Source organism: Hermetia illucens, chromosome 2 (assembly GCF_905115235.1).
Source record: "Hermetia illucens chromosome 2, iHerIll2.2.curated.20191125, whole genome shotgun sequence".
Classification (NCBI taxonomy): domain Eukaryota; kingdom Metazoa; phylum Arthropoda; class Insecta; order Diptera; family Stratiomyidae; genus Hermetia; species Hermetia illucens.
In genome coordinates this window covers 14,005,714-14,027,666 of record NC_051850.1, presented here as the reverse complement: position 1 = coordinate 14,027,666, position 21,953 = coordinate 14,005,714, and the positions used below count along the sequence as shown (strand labels likewise).

Genomic DNA, 21,953 nt, shown 5'->3' with positions numbered 1-21,953 from the left:
TATCTTGCATTACTATTTTTCTACTTTTCTTTTATTTTTTTTACCTTCGAACAAGGTTACAAGATGATAACGAAATTTTCTCTGTTGACCCAACCTGATCGGTTATACTTTGCTTGTGGCGTCTATTGGTAGCCTTTCTGAATATTGGCGAGTGCGAGGCGTATTTTCGTCTATAAAATGGTTTTTCTTCTTCCACAAATTTGATAAGTATTCTGTGCTTATCTAGGCCTTGATATTTAAGCCTCCGTGCTACAAATGTGGTTAAACCCCGCACATTCAATATTCATCCCTGTTTATTACGTACTGTTGAAAGGCTATAAACCACGTCCTTCGTTAAATATCCTTTAATGGAGTATATAGTGCTTCTTATGGGTCAATGTCACAACCATTTATTTATTTTCATTCAATTGCTCTACCTTTCGTGTGACATGCAATGATAATGCATTGCAGGTATTGAATTGAACTCGCTGTCAATGGGCAATGGATACTTGAGTCCTCCAAATACAATCTAATATTAATTCGTTTGACTGCACAATACTGCAAAATAATGTGTTATCAAAGAACGGTGTTCTCTTTGGGAAATTATAGTGGTAGGACATTTTAGAGGTCAAATATTGCATGTCTTGAGTTACTTTTAGTAATCCTGTGTATATCTGAACCGCACAACACGGTCACCGGTGCGTCAGTAATTATACATGGCTGTTTGCACAAAATGAGGGAGTCGGTAAGAACCCAATGTTTAGTAATCATTGAAAGATAGAAATATGGCATTCGATATCAATAAATTGCCGATAAATCAAATGTGGAATATCATGTCGGGACATAATTATTTAGAAGGAGAGTGCGTGTACATCGGTTTAGTGATTACTACTCCGGATGGTAATTGAAAAATATTGGGAAGCAATTGAAGAAGACGAAAGCAAACATATCCTTGATCTTTATTATAGTTTTATTAAAGCCAGAAATGTTTTTCATATTTCAATTATTATAATTAGTGAACAAACGTATACAATTCATTGTGTTTTGAAAATATGTATTTAATGTAGGCTTACTTCTTAATATTCTGTTTTTTGGCCCATTCTTCCCAGGAGCCCTTATAGCATTTAGCACTGAAAAACATCCCCAAATAGAATGATTAGTGTCGGTATCAACATATCTCCTACAAATCAACTTACTTTTTGAATCCAAGCGATTTAGCTACGTCGGTAGCTTTTTGTGCGCGACCACCTAACTTACAATGGAAAATGATGACGGCGTCATTTGATGGCTTCTCCCGGTTGTAGGTTTTTTTGAAAGCGTCATTCGATGATCGTAAAGCCTCTTCAAGTTTTGGCACTGTAAATGGAAGTGAAGAAGCAAACAGTATGTATTAGCGTTTAATGTGATCTTTTTTTAACTCGTACTCATACAAAAAATCTGAAATTACGAATCTGCTACATGAAATCTAGAATTCTAAAATACATCCCGATAAGCTCATGCTCAATATCAGAAAGTTAGGTCTAAATTCCCTTTTATTAACAAAGTTTTAGTAAGCCAAAATCATGCGTTTCTTCTGAATATAATTATTTATTTAATGAGGACAATACACAGAAAATAAATTACTTATTACATATGCTGAGGACAGAGAGGGAGCAAGTGAATGGCTTATTTTACTCTTAAAACTGGAGAAGGAAATAGAGTCAAAGGATCCAAGCTGTAGCATAGTTTCAGGATCGGAGAGTGGAAGTAAACCTCGAGCTCCGCGAAGGGTACATCAAAAATATCCGCACGACGTGTTATGAGACGAGCCGATACGGAAAGTAATATCCGACTGGCTCGCCGAGGGTCTGGATCCACAATGGTGGGGCCAGAACCAGCTCTTGAAATCTGACCATCTACTGTCAAGTCTACTCTGAAGGGTGAAAGAGTCTAGGGCCACTAGGGCGGCATTTTTGTTGTCCCTTAAGAAGTGGGATATGAAAACCCTAGTAGGGCTTTTGACGGGACACTGCTCCTTAAACAACCATTTGGAAAAGATTGGGGTGGTGGTTTCGGCTATGTGCAGTCAATATGAGGAGGAGGAGGAGACGGCCCTGCACTTTTTATGCAGCTGCCCGGCATCCTCAGATCTCAGACGAAGGCACCTTGGCAAGGTTTTCTTCAATGAAGAATCTGCACACTCTCTGCCTCTGGAGAATGTTCTAAGATTCGCTAAAGCCTGCGAACACCGTAGGCGGGAAGCCATTGCCAGTGCGGAGTCGTGACGGATAGCCTACCCGTGGAAGGTTCTTTTTATAAAAGGGGGTCCAGGTGAATTTGCGTTGTACAACTTCAAGAGCGCGGCAGTCACGAATGCGGAAGGGCGACCAGACCACGATTATGATTATTCTGTTAAGGGAAAGTCCCACCGCGTCCTTGCAGGACTATTGTGCCGCTTTTACTGGTTATAGTGTACCTGTTGATCATAGTATCTCAAGCAGGCCTGTAACCGTTAGGAACTTTAGTATGTTCCCCACTTCCAGAAGTTTCAGCTTTGCATCTGATATTAAGTGTTCTCCCAGATGTATCGACCTACTTTGCACAAGTCCCGGACACTGTCCCAGGACGTGCATAGAGGTTTCGTCCTCCTCCTCACAGAATCTGCAGGCAGTGCCCGTAGATATCCCTAGCTTCCCTAGGTGATAGTTCAGTTGACAATGACCAGTGAGAATTCCCACTATGATTCGGAGGTTCTTTTTGGTGAGATTTAAGCAATCCTTTGTACGCATGGGTTCGTATCCCCCAATAAGCACCCTGGACTGCTCCATCCCTGGTAGGCCCCCCCAATATAGTTCCCTCAACGATCTCTCTTCGTTTCTTAGATTCATAGCCATGAAACCGTTTCCGATTCCACAGAAGGGTTCTGGCCCGTGTAAAGGTATCCCTGCTCCCTTCTTGGCTAGTTCATCCGCTGCCTCACTGCCTTCCAACCCAGCATGGCCTGGAACCCAAAGTATTCAGACCTTGTTGGACGAGCCGAGTGTATTCAGTCTCTCAAGGCATTCCCATACCAGTTTAGAGTTCACCTGGTTGGACCTAAGTGCCTTGATCGCTACGTGGCTATCGGTGAGAATAGCTATGTTCTGCCCCCTGTAGTTCCTTAGCAGATTAAAGGAGGCACATTTGTCTATGGCGTAAATTTCCGCCTGGAATATGCTAGTGTACCTGCCCATTGGCTCAAAGTACAGTTTCCTTGGACCAATGACACCGGCACCCGCTCCCTCTGCTGTGAGGGATCCGTCAGTGTACCAAGTAATCAGTTGCTGGTTTAAGCCATATGTCGCAGCCACGCTCTCCCAGTTTGTCTTGTCACTCCAACGTGTTTGAAACTTCTTATCGAAGTGAAACCTCGTTGTCATGTTGTCCCTCGGTATCAGTAATTCGGGATACCGCCTAGAAAGGATATCAATCTTCCTTCGATTTAGGCAGCTCCCCGCCTCACTCATACTACCGGCCATCCTGAATATTGATCTCCTTGCCTGCATCTGTATGTGCAGATGGAGAGGGGTTAATCCCAGAAGGACCTCCGGGGATGCCGTTGGGCATGTCCTCATTGCCCCAGTGATACACACGCAAGCCAGCCTTTGGAGCTTATGTAATTCCCTGGCTTGTGTGCTGAGTTCGGTTCTTTCTGCTCAGATTACCGCTCCATAGGTAATCATTGGCCTTACTATTGCAGTATATATCCAAAGTAGTATCTTCGGGCTGCAACCCCATTTTTGCCTAGTATGGATCTGCAAGCCATCAGAGCCCTCGTGGCTTTCCGACAAGTGTTTTCGACATGTGTCTTCCAAAGTAATTTTTGGTCTAGCGTAATTCCCAAATATTTGACCTCTGTTTCTCGTTTCACCTCCATATCATGTAATGTTATGGCTTTCAGGTGATCCAGCTTACGCCTCCTAGTGAATGGTCCTATGGTGGTTTTGGTTGGGTTGATCCACAGTCCCACCTTCCTGCACCAGGCACTAGTAACCCTTAATCCAGTTTGGATTCTATCACATAGGGTATCTTCATTTTCGCCCCTAAAGATTAGAACAATGTCGTCCGCGTAGCCCTGGACTTGTATTCCAGTATTAGTTAACACGTCCAGGAGTTCATCCACTACCATACTCCACATCAGCGGCGATAGTATTCCGCCCTGTGGACAGCCTTGAGTGGTGTTCATGATAATAGAATTTGTACCTGTTTGTACCTCTGTTTGTCTGCTTTCTAGCATTTTGCCCATCCAGAGTGCCAGGGTGTTTCCCACTCCTTTGCGGCTCAGGGCATCCTGTATCTCTGTGTGCGATGTGTTGTCGAATGCTCCTTCGATATCCAAAAACGCGCACAGTGCAATTTCTTTTGTTTCTATGGCGTCCCGTAGTTCCTCTGTCAGCTGATACAGAGCAGTTTCAGTTGACCGTCCTGCCCGGTAAGCGTGTTGACAGTGATGTAGGGGATTACGCTTTAGAACGTTAGTTCTAATATATTATAGTTGTCTATGACCTTCTCCACCGTTTTGAGTACGAACGATGTTAGGCAGATTGGTCTGAAAGATTTAGGGTGAAAAGGATCCTTTTTACCCGCTTTCGGAATAAAGACCACTTTTGCCCGTCTCCATGCCCTTGGTATGTAACCCAGTGCTATGCTCCCCCTTACCACCCTCAGAAGAGACTCTAAGATAATTCCTAGGCCTCTCTGGATAAGTGCTGGGAAAATGCCATCTACTCCGGGAGATTTCATTGGTTGAAAAGTTCCCACTGCCCATCTTAGCCTAGCTTCTGAGCATACCTCTTTTGCTAGTTTCCAGACCAGACCACACAGCAATATTCAAGGATGTTTCTGACAAGAGAGTTGAAGAGTGTTAAGGAGGGCTGAATTGAGGTAAAATCGGAGGAGGAACGTAGGATAAAACCAGACCTTTTGGAAGCTCTATTGATGATGTCAATGAAGTGGGAATTGAAATGAAGTTTGCCGTCGAATATTACACCCAGGTCTTTGAAAGAGGTCAAGTAGTGAAAGGGGCTGTCCACTGAGGGAATAGGAAAAGGATTTGAAATAATAAAACTTGTTTTTTCTTCACCACATTGTGACATTGAACAACTATTTGTTCCCTTCATCAGTGCTAAGAAGACTTGTTAGCAAAACAGACGGACAGTAAACATGGATCCAGTTATATTGCTCGGCGAGGCAAACGGTTTACCCGCGAATTGGGACGCTTGTATGGCTTGATGAATACACCTTCAGGCTACAAAGAAGGGTTGCCTAGGACGTCAACTTCGTGTCGATAAGTCACCTTGAAAGACGCAATCACCTGGTCGGTGTTGTTGTCTTTTGTCAGTTTGACGCAGGACAGAGGAGAAAGTAAACCAACTTTGCTCTTTATATACGTCAGTACATCGTCCATAGAAGTTGCGAACGCTAGTCTAGAGACAAAAAAAGCTGTTTCGGTGGGGACGCCACTTTTAGCTTGAGTCCGCTGGTATGGAGCTTCGTTGTCGACGGGAACGATGTCAAAAAGTGGAGCGGCTGTGTTCCGATTCGTGACTTGTAGCCTGTTTGAGGAGGCAAGACAGTCAATATAACCTGAATGGGATGAAATGCACTTGGACTAACTATATCAACTATTAAGCCGGAAAATTTATGCCTCAGTGAGGTAGTGATTTCCCTATGAGATGGGGGTTTAGAATCCACTCGAAGTATGCTCTGCTTGTCGTAAAAGGCGAATAAAAGGCATAAAGATTTGTAGGCTCACAATCGTCAGTTCTCGAATTTCCTGCTGGTTCGAAAAAGCCTACCATGCGTCGGATTGTCAACGGTTTATGATTGAATTCTAGAATGTACGTATGCTCCTCAGGGACGATATCGAGAATTTTAACGGTACAGTCTGGATATTGTGAGATTAAGTCGAGTAAGATATTGGGACCTTGGGAGCATTACTCTCCCTCTTGTGGAACTGTCCTGTTATACTCTGGCCTACCGGAAATAAGCGAGAATCCGGTGTCGAATTAATACTTACCGCAGCTGCAAAGCACGCCCTCAAGGCAATGGTGAGAGGTTTATGGTCTTCTGTAACTTCCTTTGCCTCGTCATTTGTGGTATATTGCCCGAATAGAATCTGCCATTAGGTCAGTTGGATTTTAACTGATGGGCAATGTACATGAATTTAAATCGATCATTTAGTAGTTGTCTTCTGAATGTGCGAAGCCAGAGAGGCGTTGACATCCGCCTCGAGCAAGATTATCACTTGATAGGCTTGCCTTCGCTTGCGTATTATATCCGCATTTGCTCGCAAGGGTGGAAAGTCTTAACATGTGAAAGTCAACACGGTCCGCTTAAGTGAACCGGCTATAGTTTGGCAATGGGAGAACTATTTTTCTGATCGAACAACAGACATCTTAAAGACCTAGTTAGAGAATATTGATGGGCCGCCATCAAAAAATTTCTTTTCTATGACGCAAGTTAAGTCGTTGACCACGTCCCGAAAGGGTGCTTAATTCAGTTGACTGTTGAAACTTGTAAGCTGATCGACGAGCATAGGGAACTGCAGTTACAATTGTGAGCGAACGCGCTTGCCTTGAGATCCAGCTCCGCAGCAAATCTCAGGAAAGCAGAAGTTGGCGTTATCGTATCGTCCATTACAAAAGAACAACTAGGTAGTCGCAAACCTTTCGATGATGGAGGGTCACTCTACTACGTTTCCATTCATATAACATGCACATCTGCATTACTGGTTCCCATATCGTCTCGAAGGTACGTCCATTACCACCCCAAAAAGTTCGCTGTTGTTAAGAATGAATGCGACACTTTTAAAACAGGGTATTTGCAGACCACCAAATAGCTGCTGGTCCCACAGTCCAACGGCGAACGGAGACCATGTGGCGATTACAGACGTCTGAATGCTCAGACCATTTCAGACCGTTACCCCATACCACTCATTCACAACTTTGCGCAGAACCTCACTAACTGCCGTGTTTTCAAGGCCTTGGATTTAGTCAAGGCGTAGCATCAAATCCCTGCAGCTCCAAATCCCCCAGCTTTCGAAAACACCAATATGCAAACCCTTCGGAGTCTTCGAGTTCACACGGATGCCTTTTGGTCTGTGCAATGCGGCACAAACTTTTCATTCATTCTGTCCTGAGAAACCTAAAATATTGTTTCGTGTACTTGGATGATGTTTTGGCGGCCTCTTCTTCAAAGTCAGAGCATTTGAAACATCTCGAACGCATTTTTCAACGTCTCCTTAAGGCCGGTCTTGTACTTAACGTTCAAAAATACAAACTCCTTCAACAGCAAGTGAAGCTTTTAGGCTACACGATTTTCCCTGAGGGAATCCACTCGGATCCAGACATGGTTCAGTCCATCACAGACTTCCCACAACCTAAAACGATCAAGGATCTGCGAAGGTTTTTGGACATGTTAAACTGCTACCGTCGTTTCTTCCCCAAAGCCGCACAACATCAACATCAATAAATTCTACTTGTCTGGACCGAAGAACAAAGATTTACGCGTGATTGCGTGGTCCACAAAGGACGTGCAGGCATTTAAGCTAACTAAATGATAGCTGGCGAACGCTACACTCCTGGCATTCCTTCAATCAGATGCACCCCTAATCGTATTCGTCGACGCCGTGGACATCGCAGTGGGTCCCGCTCTTCACAAACAAATCTGACAGCCGTTGCGCTTATTTTCCAAGAAATTGAATTCAGCTCAACAGGACTACTGCACCTACGATTGTGAGTTACTAACCGCGTACATGGCAATAAAATATTTCTGATACTCCATAGAAGGCAGGCCGCCTACAGTGTTCACGGACCACAAGCCTCTTACCTTCGCTTTTAAGCAGAAGCCCGGCAAAGCGTCCCCTAGCCAACTTCGGCAGTTAAACTTCATAAGCCAGTTTACTTTGGATATCCAGCACGTGTCCAGCAAGGACAATGTAGTTGTATACGCTTTGCCACACGCTCCAGAAGTTAAAATCTCTGCCACGGTCCATTTTTCGGCAATCGCTGAAGCACAGAAGGATGCCGCAGTTCTTCAGAGTCAAATATAAATTTTGGGAATTTCTCCATTTCAATTCAACCTCCGAAATACTCTGCGAAACCTCTGAGAAAGAACCTAGGCCATATATTGCGACCAGCAAGACACGATCTTCGACATTCGGACAACGAATCTGTTATATATATATATAAATATTTCTGGCCCTCAGTAAATAAGGATGTTAACTTCTGGGCCAAACAGTCCATCGCGTGCAGAATGTGTAAAGTAACCGAGCACATACAGAAAGAAGTAGGCTCATTCCTTCGGTCTACAAAGCGTTTTCGCACGATCCACATCAGCATAATTGGTCTCTTCCAAGATTCGAATGGCTTCATAATCATCGATAGGTTCACGCGGTGGCACGAAACAATACCTCTGGCAGACATTTCAGCACAATCGTGCACCGAGGCTCTTTATAGGGAATGGATCCTACGCTTCGGGGTTGCAGCCGAAGTCATTACTGACCAGGGAATGCAGTTTGAATCTAACCTGTTCTCGGAGTTAGGCAAACTCCTAGGCTTCAAACGCCATTAGATGACTGTGTGCCACCTGCAATCTTTCTTTAAGCCCAAGAATGTCGCCGTATCCAGACTACAGCCTTTTGTCCCCGGGGCTGAAAACGGTGCGCGGTGGGTGAGAATCGATCTGCCCCCCTTAAATGTGCAGACCAAGGGTCGGGTTTTTCCGCCGAAACCCAATATAAGCTGGGGGTAAGGTAGTGTTAAGGCGCTGCAGCGTGGAGTCGCTTAGCGGAGATTCACACCAAAGTAGCGCAACTCACCACGAATCGAAGCTCACCCGCCTAAGTGGCTCGCTTACCTATCGGTAGCAGGTTGACAGTCACGGGTCCAGCGGAGCAACTGGGTAGAAAAACAATCTGCCGTGGAGTGGCATCGAGTACGGTGTCACATTCGGCATTGTTCGTCCTTAAATGTAGTCAAGATGGTTTAAGAAAGTGGTCCATTGCACCCGTCCAAGTCCGATGACCAAGGGAAAAAGGGAGAGGTTAACCGATAGTAGGAAAAAGTTGTATAGATGACAAAATACAACTTGGAAAATTCCTTCAAATTTGCCTGACACTTTTGCTGTTCGAAATAATATTTTTGCCAGTGACTCGTGGAAACAGATACCAAGCATCACAATAACTTTCTCGAGGTGCCGAGATATTCTGCGAACAAGCGCGTCTCGATGGGTGTTTCGTTGAAGCTGCATTTAGATACGGGCATATTTCAACCGTCAAAATTTCACCATTTTTTCAGTTGTTGCATGGCTGATGCTCAGAGGTGGCAGTGAGCAAGACGCGGCAGTTATCCTGTCGGCCAAATCAAAACCAAGTGGCGAGGAAAACTTCCACCGGGAGACGCTGGATCACTTTGGTGGTTTGCCGGTCGTGATGCAGTAGGTGAAAGCTCCAAAGGGCTAATTAAAGCGGTCAGATCCGAGTCTGCACGGGGACTCATCAGAAGTGGAAACCTTACCAGGAGTATACTGGTACCATGGGAACCGGGATAGCCCCTGAATTCACATGTTTCAGGAGAATTTATGTTTTATGTCCGTTCAATTCGGTTGTTGCGGTTGGCCCATTAGTAGGAGCTTCATGGGGGTTGTGGTTACGTTCAAGCGAACCCAGACCTTCGGGCCTCAAACGTGGTGTTGCGTTTCAACACGGGTGTCGTACTCTATAGTTGGATAGAAATTTAAGTAGGTCTTCCGTCCACCAGTATAAATAAACTGAGCCATGCACTCAGTATAAACCAGTACCGTTGTACTTGTCTCAGCGGGGCTTTGATTGTGGCCGTGGGATTAACTCCACGAGACAGGTACCCACGTAAAACCACAGAGACATAATTGTCGTTGCATAGCTATACTTCGTGGTTGATAATTCTGATATTCATTTGGGCAATTCCTACTCTCGTGTTTAGTAAATTACTTGACAATTCAGCACTTCAAGGGTATGAGGCCCAGTCTCATTCTGTACAACCAAGAATGGAACATAGAAGGGACTACTTTCTGAAAATTGGGATAAGGCAATTTTGCTTTGAAACTCAACCAAGCTCAATGGAATAACTCAAATCATCCTTACAAATGAGTTCGGAATGGAATGACTAACAAACCTGCCTGTTGGGGCTAAGTGTCACAACCTAATTGAAGGCCAGTCAAACTTAAATCTTGATTTGATTGATCTTTAGCTAAGCACGCAAGGGCGATTGAAGTGAGTTGTCGCTTGAGCTGATTCGACAACCCTAATTCATCTGAGGTCAAGATACACCGGTGTCTTCCCATCGCTTAGCAGATCTACTTCCCAGCAAAGAACAAGAACATTGATAACGGATCAATGAGGCGAAGCCAAGCGGACTCAGATTCTCAGAGCCAGCCCGTAGCATTTACGAAGGAAAGCAGCTCTCGCACCCTGCAGCTAGAGATCTCTCGGAGGTCCTCAAAGAATTGGTTACCTAGTGTCCGTAGCCTGACTCTAGCTTGAGATGAGTAATCGCAAAGGCACCGGGGGGTTTCCCCCTCTTCTCGGCAGCTTCGGTAATGTGAATTGTAGGGTATGCCGAGTTTGGCAGCATGATCTCATCTGCGCTCTGCGTATCTGGCACTGTCAGTTGGGTGAGACGGTTTTTTACCACCAGCATTTAGGTTTCGCAAAATGTTGACTTGTACCAAATAATGAGATTGGAAAGGGAGAGAGTGTATGCTTTCATATTAATACAACTGGTGTTCTTTGATAACCAAACAATTTAAGGGGTGACGCTTGTAAACGTAATGTTTACCATCCCTTCATAATCACTCCAACTCTTTAGCTTACCCACAAATTCAACAAACACGCTAAATAATTCCCTAGACCAAACATTTCATCGCTCCTTGGATTAAATCAATTGCAAGCACGTGAAGAAAGTAAATGGACTTATCGTCAGACACATCTTTCGTGACTCATTAGATATGTGAGTAATATATTGATTGGTAACCTGTAAATAATTCTTCACTTTGTGTCTGTATCCACGTCCACGTACAACATAAAGTCACTCTATTTACCCCAAAAAGTAAAGTACATGAGGTCGAGAAAAAATGTTTCAATAATTCATGCATTGGGAATGCCAGGGATTTCATGATGTATTGATCGATATCATTTATTTTGTTTCTTAGAGGAGGTTTTACATGCATTCAACTTTTTCACTAATTTGGTATTGATTAAATTGGGAATGGATTTAATGAAGGCACACTAACAAGGCCGTACATGCTCGTTAAATAAAACACTCCGCTGGATTTCGTGCAATGGAGCTCAATATTAATTAATTTCGGGTTTACTGGAGGAAAAGTACAAATGCTTTTAAGGTTAATAACTGTCATTTCAAAGAAAGCTAGCTTTTTCGGCTCGCTCTCTATAAAGTTGTGATGATTTATGGGTTATCTGGGCGTTGACTTCTATATGGCCATATTGACAATTTATCCCCTCCCCCGAATGATGGCAGTCGAATAGGAATTACTAAGTCACCAATGCTGTGCGTGAGGGAACTCATATTATCTCATGCATGTATGAGTGATAAGTAGGCACTAACGAAATTTGAATAATTCAAAACATGCTCCTAGTCAGAAAGAAGAAAAAGGAGAGAGTGATTCCAAAAATCTAAATGGCATTTTAATTTATGCTTACAATATTTCCCTTACTTTCTGGAACCTTTTCACATCTGGTATGGAGGAGGAAGGAACCCATCAAGCCTGAAATGTCATGGAACATGTAGGCGTCACCAATGGGAAGCCGTGGTAAAACATTGGTATAATTATTAGTTGGCACTATTAACTTTATTACATCAATTAATCCAATGAGGAAGTGATTAAACTTCTGAGATAATCTCTGATGAACTTGAGGATCACTTTATTTATTTCTAGTTATCTTAGCAGTTATAGGGGGTAAACTAATTCCTTTGTAATTATCGCAATCGAGAGGGGAATCTTCCTAAACTTAACGCTTCTTGGGATCTCCCAATTTGTAATAAATTCAAGATAATTTAGTGAAGCGAATCTATAAAAACTGCGGAGTTATATAAAATGATTCTGCAGGAATATTGTCAATTCAGACGACTTTTCTTTTCATAGTAGCTTAGCTGACCAATGCAATTCCATTTTTTTAAAAATTTGCGGCGAGTTAGTTCATCTATGGAGGGATGGATAGTCATTGGATGTACTTAGCTCTCTATCTGTATGAATTGTTTCCTGCACATACCCTAAAAAGTCATCATAGTTTGAAGTTGAACTTGGAGCTATCGAACTCTACCTTTTCCCCATTATATGCAAAGAACTATCTTTTCTTTATAGGCCAATGCCACGACCTTTTTAATTATGCATAGCTGAACGGTCACTATTAGCTTTATAATCGACTGTAGTGACGTCAATCTGGTTCAAGAACTTAAGGAATCTATAAAGTATCCCTCGTTGTGGAATATACTTCAGTCATCCATATTTAAACATATTTAAAAAACGCATCCAATGTCATTAAAAACAAAATGGTCAGATTGAGTAACAATAAGCCTCGGAGAAATGCTAGGGCGACCACATCAGTCGACGCGGCAGGACGGGCCCCGATCCAGTCGGGAAATGGACAAGGGTTCTTGACACATGGACGGCGTCAAGACTTAAGCAAGTTAGTCCGAACAAAACAAACACGGGTCTGCACGCTAAATGTTGGTATCCTAACCGGAAAGACCGAGGAACTCGCGAGAGCCCTTCAGAAAAGGCGCATTGACATCTGCGCTCTGCAAGAAACCCGATGGTTTGGTGCCAAAAGCTACAACATTGAACGTGAACGGGCTAAAAATGGTTACAAACTTCTCTATTTTGGAAGCCCACACACTCAATACGGTATTGGTATTGCCATCTCAGAGGGTTTCCGCGACACCATTAAAGAAGTCGAACGTTTTGATGATCGGCTGATGAAGCTCACCATTATATCAGCTGATCGAACTATTCATTTCTTCACCGCGTATGAACTACAGAGAGATCGACCTAATGCCGCAAAAGATGCCTTCTGGCAACTTCTCAATGCAAAAACCTGCAACGTGCCTGCTGATGGCTATATCATTGCGGACGACCTTAATGGTCATGTGGGTGAAAAGGCAGACGGTAACAGGTGCCATGGGGAAAAGGGGTTTGGAGCGCGCAATGAGGGTGACGAGCGTATAATCGATTTTGCTGACATCCATGATCTTGTACTTATGAGTACATGGTTCATCAAACGATTATCTCATCTTCCTACATTTTATAGTAGAAACAGTAAAACGCAAATGGACTATATCCTTATAAGACGCCGACATTTTACCACTGCCACCGATTGCAAATCAGTTCTGGCAGGAACCGCAAAGTTTATCCTGTCGAAATGCAGGAGTATTGTGGGCATTCTGACAGGCCATAATTCACTAGCTGGGCATATGTTCAGAATAGGAATTCCTCAAGATGATACGTGTCCCTCCTGTATTGAAGAAGTGGAATCCACGGAGTATTTCCTATGTGAATGCCCCGCGTACGAACGCATCAGACATCAGATTTTTGGTGCCGATATTCTCCAGTTGCGACGGGTGACGTCACATCCACTAACGGAAATCCTGCGATACGTTAACGAATCCGGAATATTCCGTTAGATGGGAGTTGCAAGCACAATGGGCTAACAGGAACGGAACGATATCGTTATGGGATTGCACCGATCGTGGAAAAATTGCGAGAGAGGCGTGTTCGATGGTATATTCACGCGATTCGCGCTAACGAGAATTCACTTGCCAAATTGGTCTGAACATTGAAGTCGATGGTAAGCAACCAGGAGATCGACCGAAACAACTTTGGCTTGATATGCTGGAAGGGGATTTGAAAGCCTCCCGATTGCATCCGGATCAGGCTTTTGATAGAACAAAATAGCGCAACCGATCACAACCAGCCGAAACCGCTTGTGAATGGAGCAAAGGTTGAAGAAAAAGAAGAATCGTCAAGAAGTTGACGGTTTAGCATGAATTATCGAGATTACCAATTATCGTTGGGGGTGGGGAAATATTAAAAAATAAAAATAACAAAGGGCCCGGAATAGATCCCTGTGGGACGCCAGAGGAGGGGGCGAAGGAGCGGGAAGTGCAGCCGTCAACAGAGACGCGGCAGGATCGATTGGAAAGGTAAGAGGTAAGCCATAAAACAAATAGAATGGGAACGCTGAGAGACGAGAGTTTGGATAGAAGTATCTTGTGATTTACAGTGTCGAAGGCTTTAGCGAAATCAGTGTAAATGGTATGTACTTCTTGCCGTGAATTTGAACTCAATTTGACAAAGTTGGTAAAGTCAAGCAGGTTGGAGGCAGTGGACCTACGCTTAGCAAAGCTGTGTTGCTCTTTCAATATGTGGTGGCCAAAGTGGGCGGACAACTAGTTGCTGACATATGTTTCCAGGATTTTGGAACAGAAGGAGAAGAGGGAAATGGGACGGTAATTCTCGGCAAGCGTACGATGGCCACTTTTGTGAATGGGGATAATGAGAGCCTCTTTCCACAAGCTGGGAAAATGATTCTCTTCAAGGCTTTTGTTGAAAATAAGGGACAGGGGAAGAAAAATGCATTTAACAGAGGTTTGGAAGACCATCGTAGCCAGGTCCGACATTGGTATCAAGTTTGCCAATGAGGTACTCGACAAGGAGAGGAGTAAGAAGGGGAATGGTAGGCGATGCGGAACAGACTACATCCACTACCGGGAGGGATTCAGAAGAAGGAAGGAGAACATAGACTGAGGAAAAGTAGGGGCAGAGTAAATCACAAGATAGTTGGGGGGAGTTGGCTGAGGAGCCAGAGAATTTAATGGACGGAAGGGATAACTGGGCAGGGCAGCGGTAGTTCGCAATGTAGGACCAGAAATGTTTGAGGTTTCCGCGCTTTAGTGAGTCTTCATCACTGGTCAAATATTCGTTTCCAGACTTACGTATTAGGAATTTGACCAAGAAACGTAGAGATTTGAAAAAAAAACTAAGTCAGCATAGGTTCAAGAAGACCGGAACTTCTTCCTTTCGGTGTGTTTTTGAAGCAGTTTTTTGTGGACTTCAGTGGTGAACCAGACGGGGCAAGAGCGTAAGCACTTAGGAGGGGACGTAACAAGGAATAATATTAGATAAAATGACATAGAAGGTGTTGAGTGCTTGGTCACACGTAAATGGAAAGAGGATAAGGAATGTCCGTTAAGAGAGTAGGCGAATTAAAAGGAAATGAGGGAAACAAAACGATTAGGACCTTCGATAATCTGTCAAAGAAATTCTCGGACAGGGAAGGCAGGCTGAGGCAGGGAAAATATACACACGATGTGATAAAGAGGCATACGTTTAGCGGAATGACTCGTATGGTGACAGAATCGTAGGTGGAGGAGAAGGAGGGAAAGATGATTTCGGCACGGAGAGGGGACCTAACAGCTATTAGGGTACCATCGCCGGTTGTCTTGCCAAGCGCAGCGCATTCTCTGTCACAACGAAAGACAGAGTAATGATCGTGGAGCTCGGAATCTAAAATCCTGTCATCCAGCCAGGTTTCAGAAATGCAGATGACATGAGTTTGGAATGCTAAGGCAGACAGTTTGAAATCCGACAGCTTGGTCCTTAGACCCCTTACATTTTGATAAAAGAGTGTAAAGTAGTGGGAATCATTTAAGTTCGGCGAAGTAGGCGGGCGGACCGGAAACTTTCAGGAAGCTTAGTCCTCTGATAAGGTTTGAAGAAGACCCCCGGCGTATAAAAGCAAGATTGAAAGATAGAATCGAAGTCGTGGGGATATGTCACTTTGAAGGAAGCTATCACTTGGTCAGGAGATCCATCCTTCGTCAGCTTGACGCTTGAAAGAGGTGACAAAGTTGAGTTGGCTTCGCTTCGGATATAGGCCAGAATTTCATCGGATGTGATGGAGTACGCTAGCCTTGACACGAACAGCTGTTTCGACGGCGAGGCCGAGTGAACCTCGAACATAAAAATAATACGGATTACCGAGGGGTCTTAACGCATTGTCTTATACGACTTATAGGGCTTTTCTCTGGGGCAGGCAAATTTGCACGAATTAACCGGAAATACAAATAATCGAAATTCGAAATATCGGGATTCCACTGCATTTAAATTACACGAAGAATCCCCTTTTTGGAGAATTCCCCACTTTCCATACAGCTTCTCTTAGCAAGCTAAATTGCATCATTAATTCTGCGACGTAGTGAAGAATTAAGAGACAACCCTCACTATGGGCTTTTTGCACCTATTTCTTTGAAATAAATTGGTTACTTGTTTTATTCTGGGTAACGTTCATACCACATTTTGAGAGAATATTTTCGATTCGACCTAAACTCACCCCTGAAAATAGAGTAGTTTTCTTTCAGACATTTTGTTTGAATGGAAGAAAACTACTCCAGTTTCAGAGCTGAATATTATAAGCAGCTAAAAGGAGCCCCAATGGGGCACCACCTTTCCTCGTTCATCAGCGAAATATTCATGGGTAACTTAGAAGCAAAGTTAACTTCGGTAGATCGAATGTCAAGATTTTGGAGGAGGTATGTTGACGATATCTATGCTGTCCTGAAGAAAGATTATGTGGAAAGAACGCTTGAATTCCTCAGTAAACTGCACCCCAGTATAGTGTTTATCCTGGAGATGGAAAAGGAAGGTCAATTACCTTTCTTGGACCTGCTGTTGAAAAAGAATCATAAGAAAGTAGACTTGAAAATCTACAGAAAATCGGTGGACACCAGGCAGGTTATCTTCAGCACTTCAAATCAAACTTATCAGCACAAAGTCGCCTCTTTTAACTGCATGATTCACCGGAGGCTAACTCTTTTCATTTCTTCGGAGGGAGTATTGAAAAGTATATTTTTGAGCTGGCCGGACTGAATGGTTGTTCCGACCACACCATTAGTAGCTTAATTAGCAAAAGGAAGAGGACACTCCAACGGCAAGCACTTACCAAGCTGACCCCAGATCAACAGCCCAGAAGGAGAATAGATTTGGATTTCGACGACATTTTCCTTTCGTTGAAAAGAAGATTGAGGATTCTAGGGAAAACGTAAGGTTGATGAACTGCATAAGCGATATAAGGAAATTAGACGAGGCCGAAAGTATAGAAATTTACAAAACACCGAACGATGAACTTCTCAACGGGGATCAAGGCACTTCTGGCTCTTGACGTTCATCAAGAGGCACACCCGTAAGCGAAATTATAAGTCCCATCGGGAAGATTAACGACCAGGAAGAGAGAGTAAATGAGGTTCCAATTATCTCCGCGATCCCAAGGAGGGTAAGTATAAAGAAAACGATTTTGAATTTCTTTTCTCATCCAAACTTAAGCACTGAATATTTGCCTTTTAATAAAGAATTCTAGTAAAGTAAAAGGAAATGGTTTTTGGATATCAACAATTTTATTCAAACACTCTGAACGGATGTTTTTGTTTAATAATTATTTGAATGATTTTACTTAAAAAATATACACTAGCCTTCTACGAAAAAAAATATTTGAAAAAATCTCGTATTGGATACCACAGAATAAGCATGCAAGTGGTAAGAGTAGTTTGTGTAATGTAACAAGTACAGTTTAATGAAAATTACTAAGCACAATTTACTGAACAGTAGAAATTAACGGATCTATCTTTTTTTATCGTTATAGATTCCCCCTCTGAAAAGAAGAAATCTGCGCCTCAATCATTTATCCACTCAATAAACAGAGACCCGACCACAATCAAACGTTTTTTAAAATAATTTCGAAGTAATATCTTAACTATCATATAAACCTAAAGCGACCTAGATACATAGAGTCTACTATCGAAAAATAAAAGTGGAAGTGCTTGACGACGATATCGAAAAACTAATCGCATAACAAAATTCATAAGAAAAACACCAAATTCAGTAAAGCGTTATCTTTCAATCACCATTTTCCGAAATTGCGTAAACCAAGCTCAAGTGCTAGCCATCGGTCACGAATGGTCGCAAAACAAACGCTTGTGGAGGCAAATCCATCACGTTCCTCTGTTCTGTCTTAAGTGTAACACTGACCCCACGGGGAGGTGGCCTTGCAAGGTCTGGTCCTCCATGAGCTGATAGTTAGCGAAATTCGTACTTACATGGAATGACTATGCTCGTTGGAATCTGGCCGGTCTGCTGAACCTCGTCAAGGTTCCTAACGTCGATGAGGAACTTGGACGGTTGGTTTGGGAGATCCTTCACTTCTTCGTATGTCGCCATGTCGGAACTGTCTTCGAGGAGAACTTGGGAAACTTCACTAGCTACGACGAGTTACTATCGATGACTGAACGTAAGTGGTCTTGCGTTAGAATGAATTACCTGTGCGACACCTGATTCCATTCAAGAACTTCCTACAAGTGTGGAACTAAAACTATCGTAGGGTGAGAACGTTACGAGCGGTGAGCATATGTCAAAGTTACAATGGCAACAAATTGGCGCCTTCCACTGTGGAAGTTATCAGCTGTGCTGCGTACGCATATTATCCGAGACCAGTTTCTACTGGAAAAGCAAAGGCGTCGCATTCATATACTGTTAGGGGAGTTCTATGTAGAAATAATCATACGCACTCATATATTAATTGTTGCAAATGAGGGACTGCGTCACAATCTTGAAATTAAATTTACATATTATACATATTTCTTTTATTCTTAATTAGTCATTCAGTCAGCAATACTACTCTTAAGAGCGGAAAAAGTTAATAAAATTTTTTTTGCTGACGAATGTATTAATGTCTGTAAGTTTTGAATTTGGCTTAACCTGGCATTAGACATTAATTTTAATTCCGTCGAATTCGACCTACGCTTTCCACAAAATAAATAAAAACAGTTAATTTATGCCTAAAACGATTATTTGTAAATATGTATTTCGGCCAAAAGTTGTGCCCTTCCTTAAGTTAATCAAGTACTGCATTGAGAACCCCCTTAAACTCAACATACTAAGTTATACCTCACTGGATGTGGAGTGTTCACGGTTTCCATTTTCCTACCAAATTGTGCGCCAATCTGCACATCCGTTCCTGGGAAAAGTACGTGTGACAGGCAGACTGACAGACAAACATTAAACTGACCCTAGACCATTGATTGCGAGAATGCTATCAAATATAGGTGGCCCAGGGCCAAGCTGTCGACTCCTTATTTCGATTGTGGTAATTTCGATCCTACTACATGCAGCCCCAGCGTGGGCAGATAACAAATAAGAAAAAAATTAGAGCTGCGGGTCGCATAAATGCATTCCAAACATGTTGCATTTACAAAACAATATCCGATGAAGCAGCTTGCCTGACAGCAGGAATGATTTCGATTGATATTCTAACAAGAGAAGGACAATTCCTTTATGATTGAGTGTATCTCATCGGAAAATCTCTTGCCCGCTGGCGGTAGTTCGTACAAATTGAAATTATGGATGCATGGTAGGGTAAGGTAGGTAGGTATCAGTAGCCGTTCTGAGGAGCCCAATTGGCGCTGTGGTACGCCGTTTTTTATCTCAAAAACTCCTAAGACCGTGACTGCGTTATGAGAGCAGGGAGACAGAGTCCAGACGGCTCAGATCTTCAGAGCCAGCCCGTAGCATTCACGAAGGAAAGCGGCTTTCCCACACTGCAGTTAGAAATCTCTCCGAGGTCCCCAAAGAATGGTTTAAACAGTGTCCGTAACCTGACTCTAGCTAGAGCTGAGCAATCCCAGAGGCAGTGCCTGGAGGTCCCCCACCCCCTTCTACGTAGTTTCGGCAATGCGAATTGTAGGCTATGCCAAGCCTGGCGTAATCTTGAATGCATTTGCACACGTCTGGCACAGGAGCGCTCGCGATCGGGCTCTGTTATAAGCGGGCCAAATCCTCGTTGACTTGGCACAGGTGATGAACTTTCGCCATCTAAGGCCCACGGCTGCTAAGAAGTGCCAATGAGATGCTGTCTATACCCACCGAAGGACTGCCAAGAACAGAGCCCCGCCTGGCCAATACGTCAGCCGGCTCATTCCCCTCTATGTTCCTATGCCCGGGAATCCAGAGGAGGATGACCTTGAGCGTGCTGCACAGCCTGTTCAGTACGTTTCTGCACTGCCCCACCAGTGTGGAGGATGTCGTCGCTGAGTACAAGGCCTTAATGGCCGCCTGGTTGTCGGTCAGAATGACTATGTTACACTTGGGGCTCGGATCATGACCCAGCCATCGACAAACGTCCAGTATCATCAATACTTCCGCTTGGAATACACAGTTGAAACCTGGGAGACCATACGATTCGGATACACTGTGTGTATTCGAGAGGGATTATGCCGAGTCTGCATCTTGCTCCATAATCGCCTTTAAGTGTGTGCGTTTCTTAGTCAGGAACGCAAAGGTAAAAGTGTTCCGCTCTGCAAAACCGGACGACGGCCTGGATACAATCGACGCCGCCAACGAACTATTGAAGGAGATGAGGGTCAACAGTCCGACGGGAACTGACGAACTCCCTACGCAAGCAGATTTGGTGCACTCAAAGTGCGTATCTGCTAATCTGCTTGCCTTCCTCCTAGAGGAGGACATCGACATCGTTCTAGCACAGGTCGGAGGCGACCGAACCATTAAAAGACTCTAAAGCAAATATTATAATTTATTCCATAGCACAGGAGACGCTGATCAGGGTAGACCTAGAGCATGTATTCTCACGAAGAAGAGTGTGCATGCTTTTATGTGTACGGACCTGAGTTCCGGTGACCAAGTCGTGGTCAAAGTTGAGCAGGCGGGGACAGAGAACATGTATATTTCCTCGGCTCACGACCGATCAGCTCCGCCAGAAGAACTAGAACATTTGACGACCATCATAGCAACAAAGAAGGGCCACCGATTGATAGGGGGCAGTTTCTTAGAGTGGAGAACTGGAGAGTGTCTGAACCAGAGATCTTTGTTAGATCATAGTTGGATACTTTTCAATCAACATCTCACCGTAGAGGTTTCCAAACCCTTCTGGGGCTCTGGAAAAGGCATTCGATACCGCGTTTAAAGTTTTTTGACCTGCTAAATACAGCAAGAAGACGCTGTCACCGTGGTGGAATGAAGGTCTCTCCAGCCCAGGAAGCTGACCAGGGAAATCTTTAACATCTGCTACAAGCATAAATATAGGCAGCCATACAACGACGGCGTGAAGAAGTTCAAGTCGGTTATCGATACCGCCAAGAGGCGGTCTTGATTAGACTATTAGCAGAACATCGAAAGTATCGGCGAATCTGCAAGGCTGAGTAGAATTTTGTCCAAGGAACATAAGAGCATATCCTTTCTTAAAAAGTCAGAAGGCTCCTGGACGGAATCTTCTGGTGGAAGTTTGGAGTTGCTGGTTCAGACACACTTTCCCGCCAGTGATGAGAACTGTGAGTTTGAGCGTTGCTTGGAGAGTTTGCGGCCACCCCAGCCATCTGAGACTATCAATTCGGTAATTAACAAGGATAAGGTCAGCTGGGCTATAAACAGCTGCTCCGCATATAAATCTCCGGGACCAGATAGTCATGTTGAAGACCCTAGCGCGTCCTGGACATCCAGTGCTTCCAGGCACTCTCCGTTTATTCGGAGTAGAAAAGATTGATAACAACCATCCTCCTTGATAACAACCCTCCTCCTTGATAACAAACCTGGGGTTTTGAAGGCGCAGGGATTGGACGAGCTTGTCATTATCCATGCTGATCTTCGGCAACGAGATGCGAGCGACCGGTCTTCTGGCAATCTCGTCGTAGGGGCTGACTTTGAGCTTCACGCCGTCCTAGGCATCGCTGATCTTAGCGACGCGCTAACCGAGAAAGTCTCTCGAGAATTCCTCGCAAGCTATAACGTGGAACCCACGGACGACCTGAGAGAAATCAAAGCCGGGGGTGGATCCCGTGCGTTTGCCTTTTGTGTCCAGGAGATGTTCAATGACGATCTCCGATAGCCTGATCTCAACA

At 43.9% G+C, this 21,953-nt stretch overlaps 1 protein-coding gene across 2 annotated transcripts; it reads right to left on the bottom strand.

The window, feature by feature from the left end:
- Nucleotides 1–931: 931 nt before the first annotated feature.
- LOC119649311 (rhodanese domain-containing protein CG4456-like) lies at nt 932–18,495 on the bottom strand. Of its 2 annotated transcripts, XM_038051414.1 has the most exons (4): nt 18,364–18,495; nt 18,144–18,305; nt 1,176–1,335; nt 932–1,109 (listed from the first exon to the last, which is right to left on the bottom strand). In XM_038051414.1, exons 2-4 carry the CDS (start codon nt 18,262–18,264, stop codon nt 1,049–1,051), a joined length of 342 nt encoding a protein of 113 aa, XP_037907342.1. In that variant the 5' UTR covers nt 18,265–18,305; nt 18,364–18,495; the 3' UTR covers nt 932–1,048. The 2 variants fall into 2 exon arrangements, with proteins under 2 accessions (XP_037907342.1, XP_037907341.1); XM_038051413.1 differs by lacking the exon at nt 18,364–18,495 and having other exon boundaries at nt 18,144–18,357.
- Nucleotides 18,496–21,953: the final 3,458 nt, after the last annotated feature.

Excerpts from the sequence above, each read along its gene's own strand:
- LOC119649311 (XM_038051414.1), bottom strand. The coding sequence starts at position 18,264 with ATGGCGACATACGAAGAAGTGAAGGATCTCCCAAACCAACCGTCCAAG. Across the intron at positions 1,336-18,143 it reads AACGAGCATAGTCATTCCAT|TGCCAAAACTTGAAGAGGCT; the intron begins GTAAGTACGAAT and ends TTCCATTTACAG. Across the intron at positions 1,110-1,175 it reads AAATCGCTTGGATTCAAAAA|TGCTAAATGCTATAAGGGCT; the intron begins GTAAGTTGATTT and ends GATGTTTTTCAG.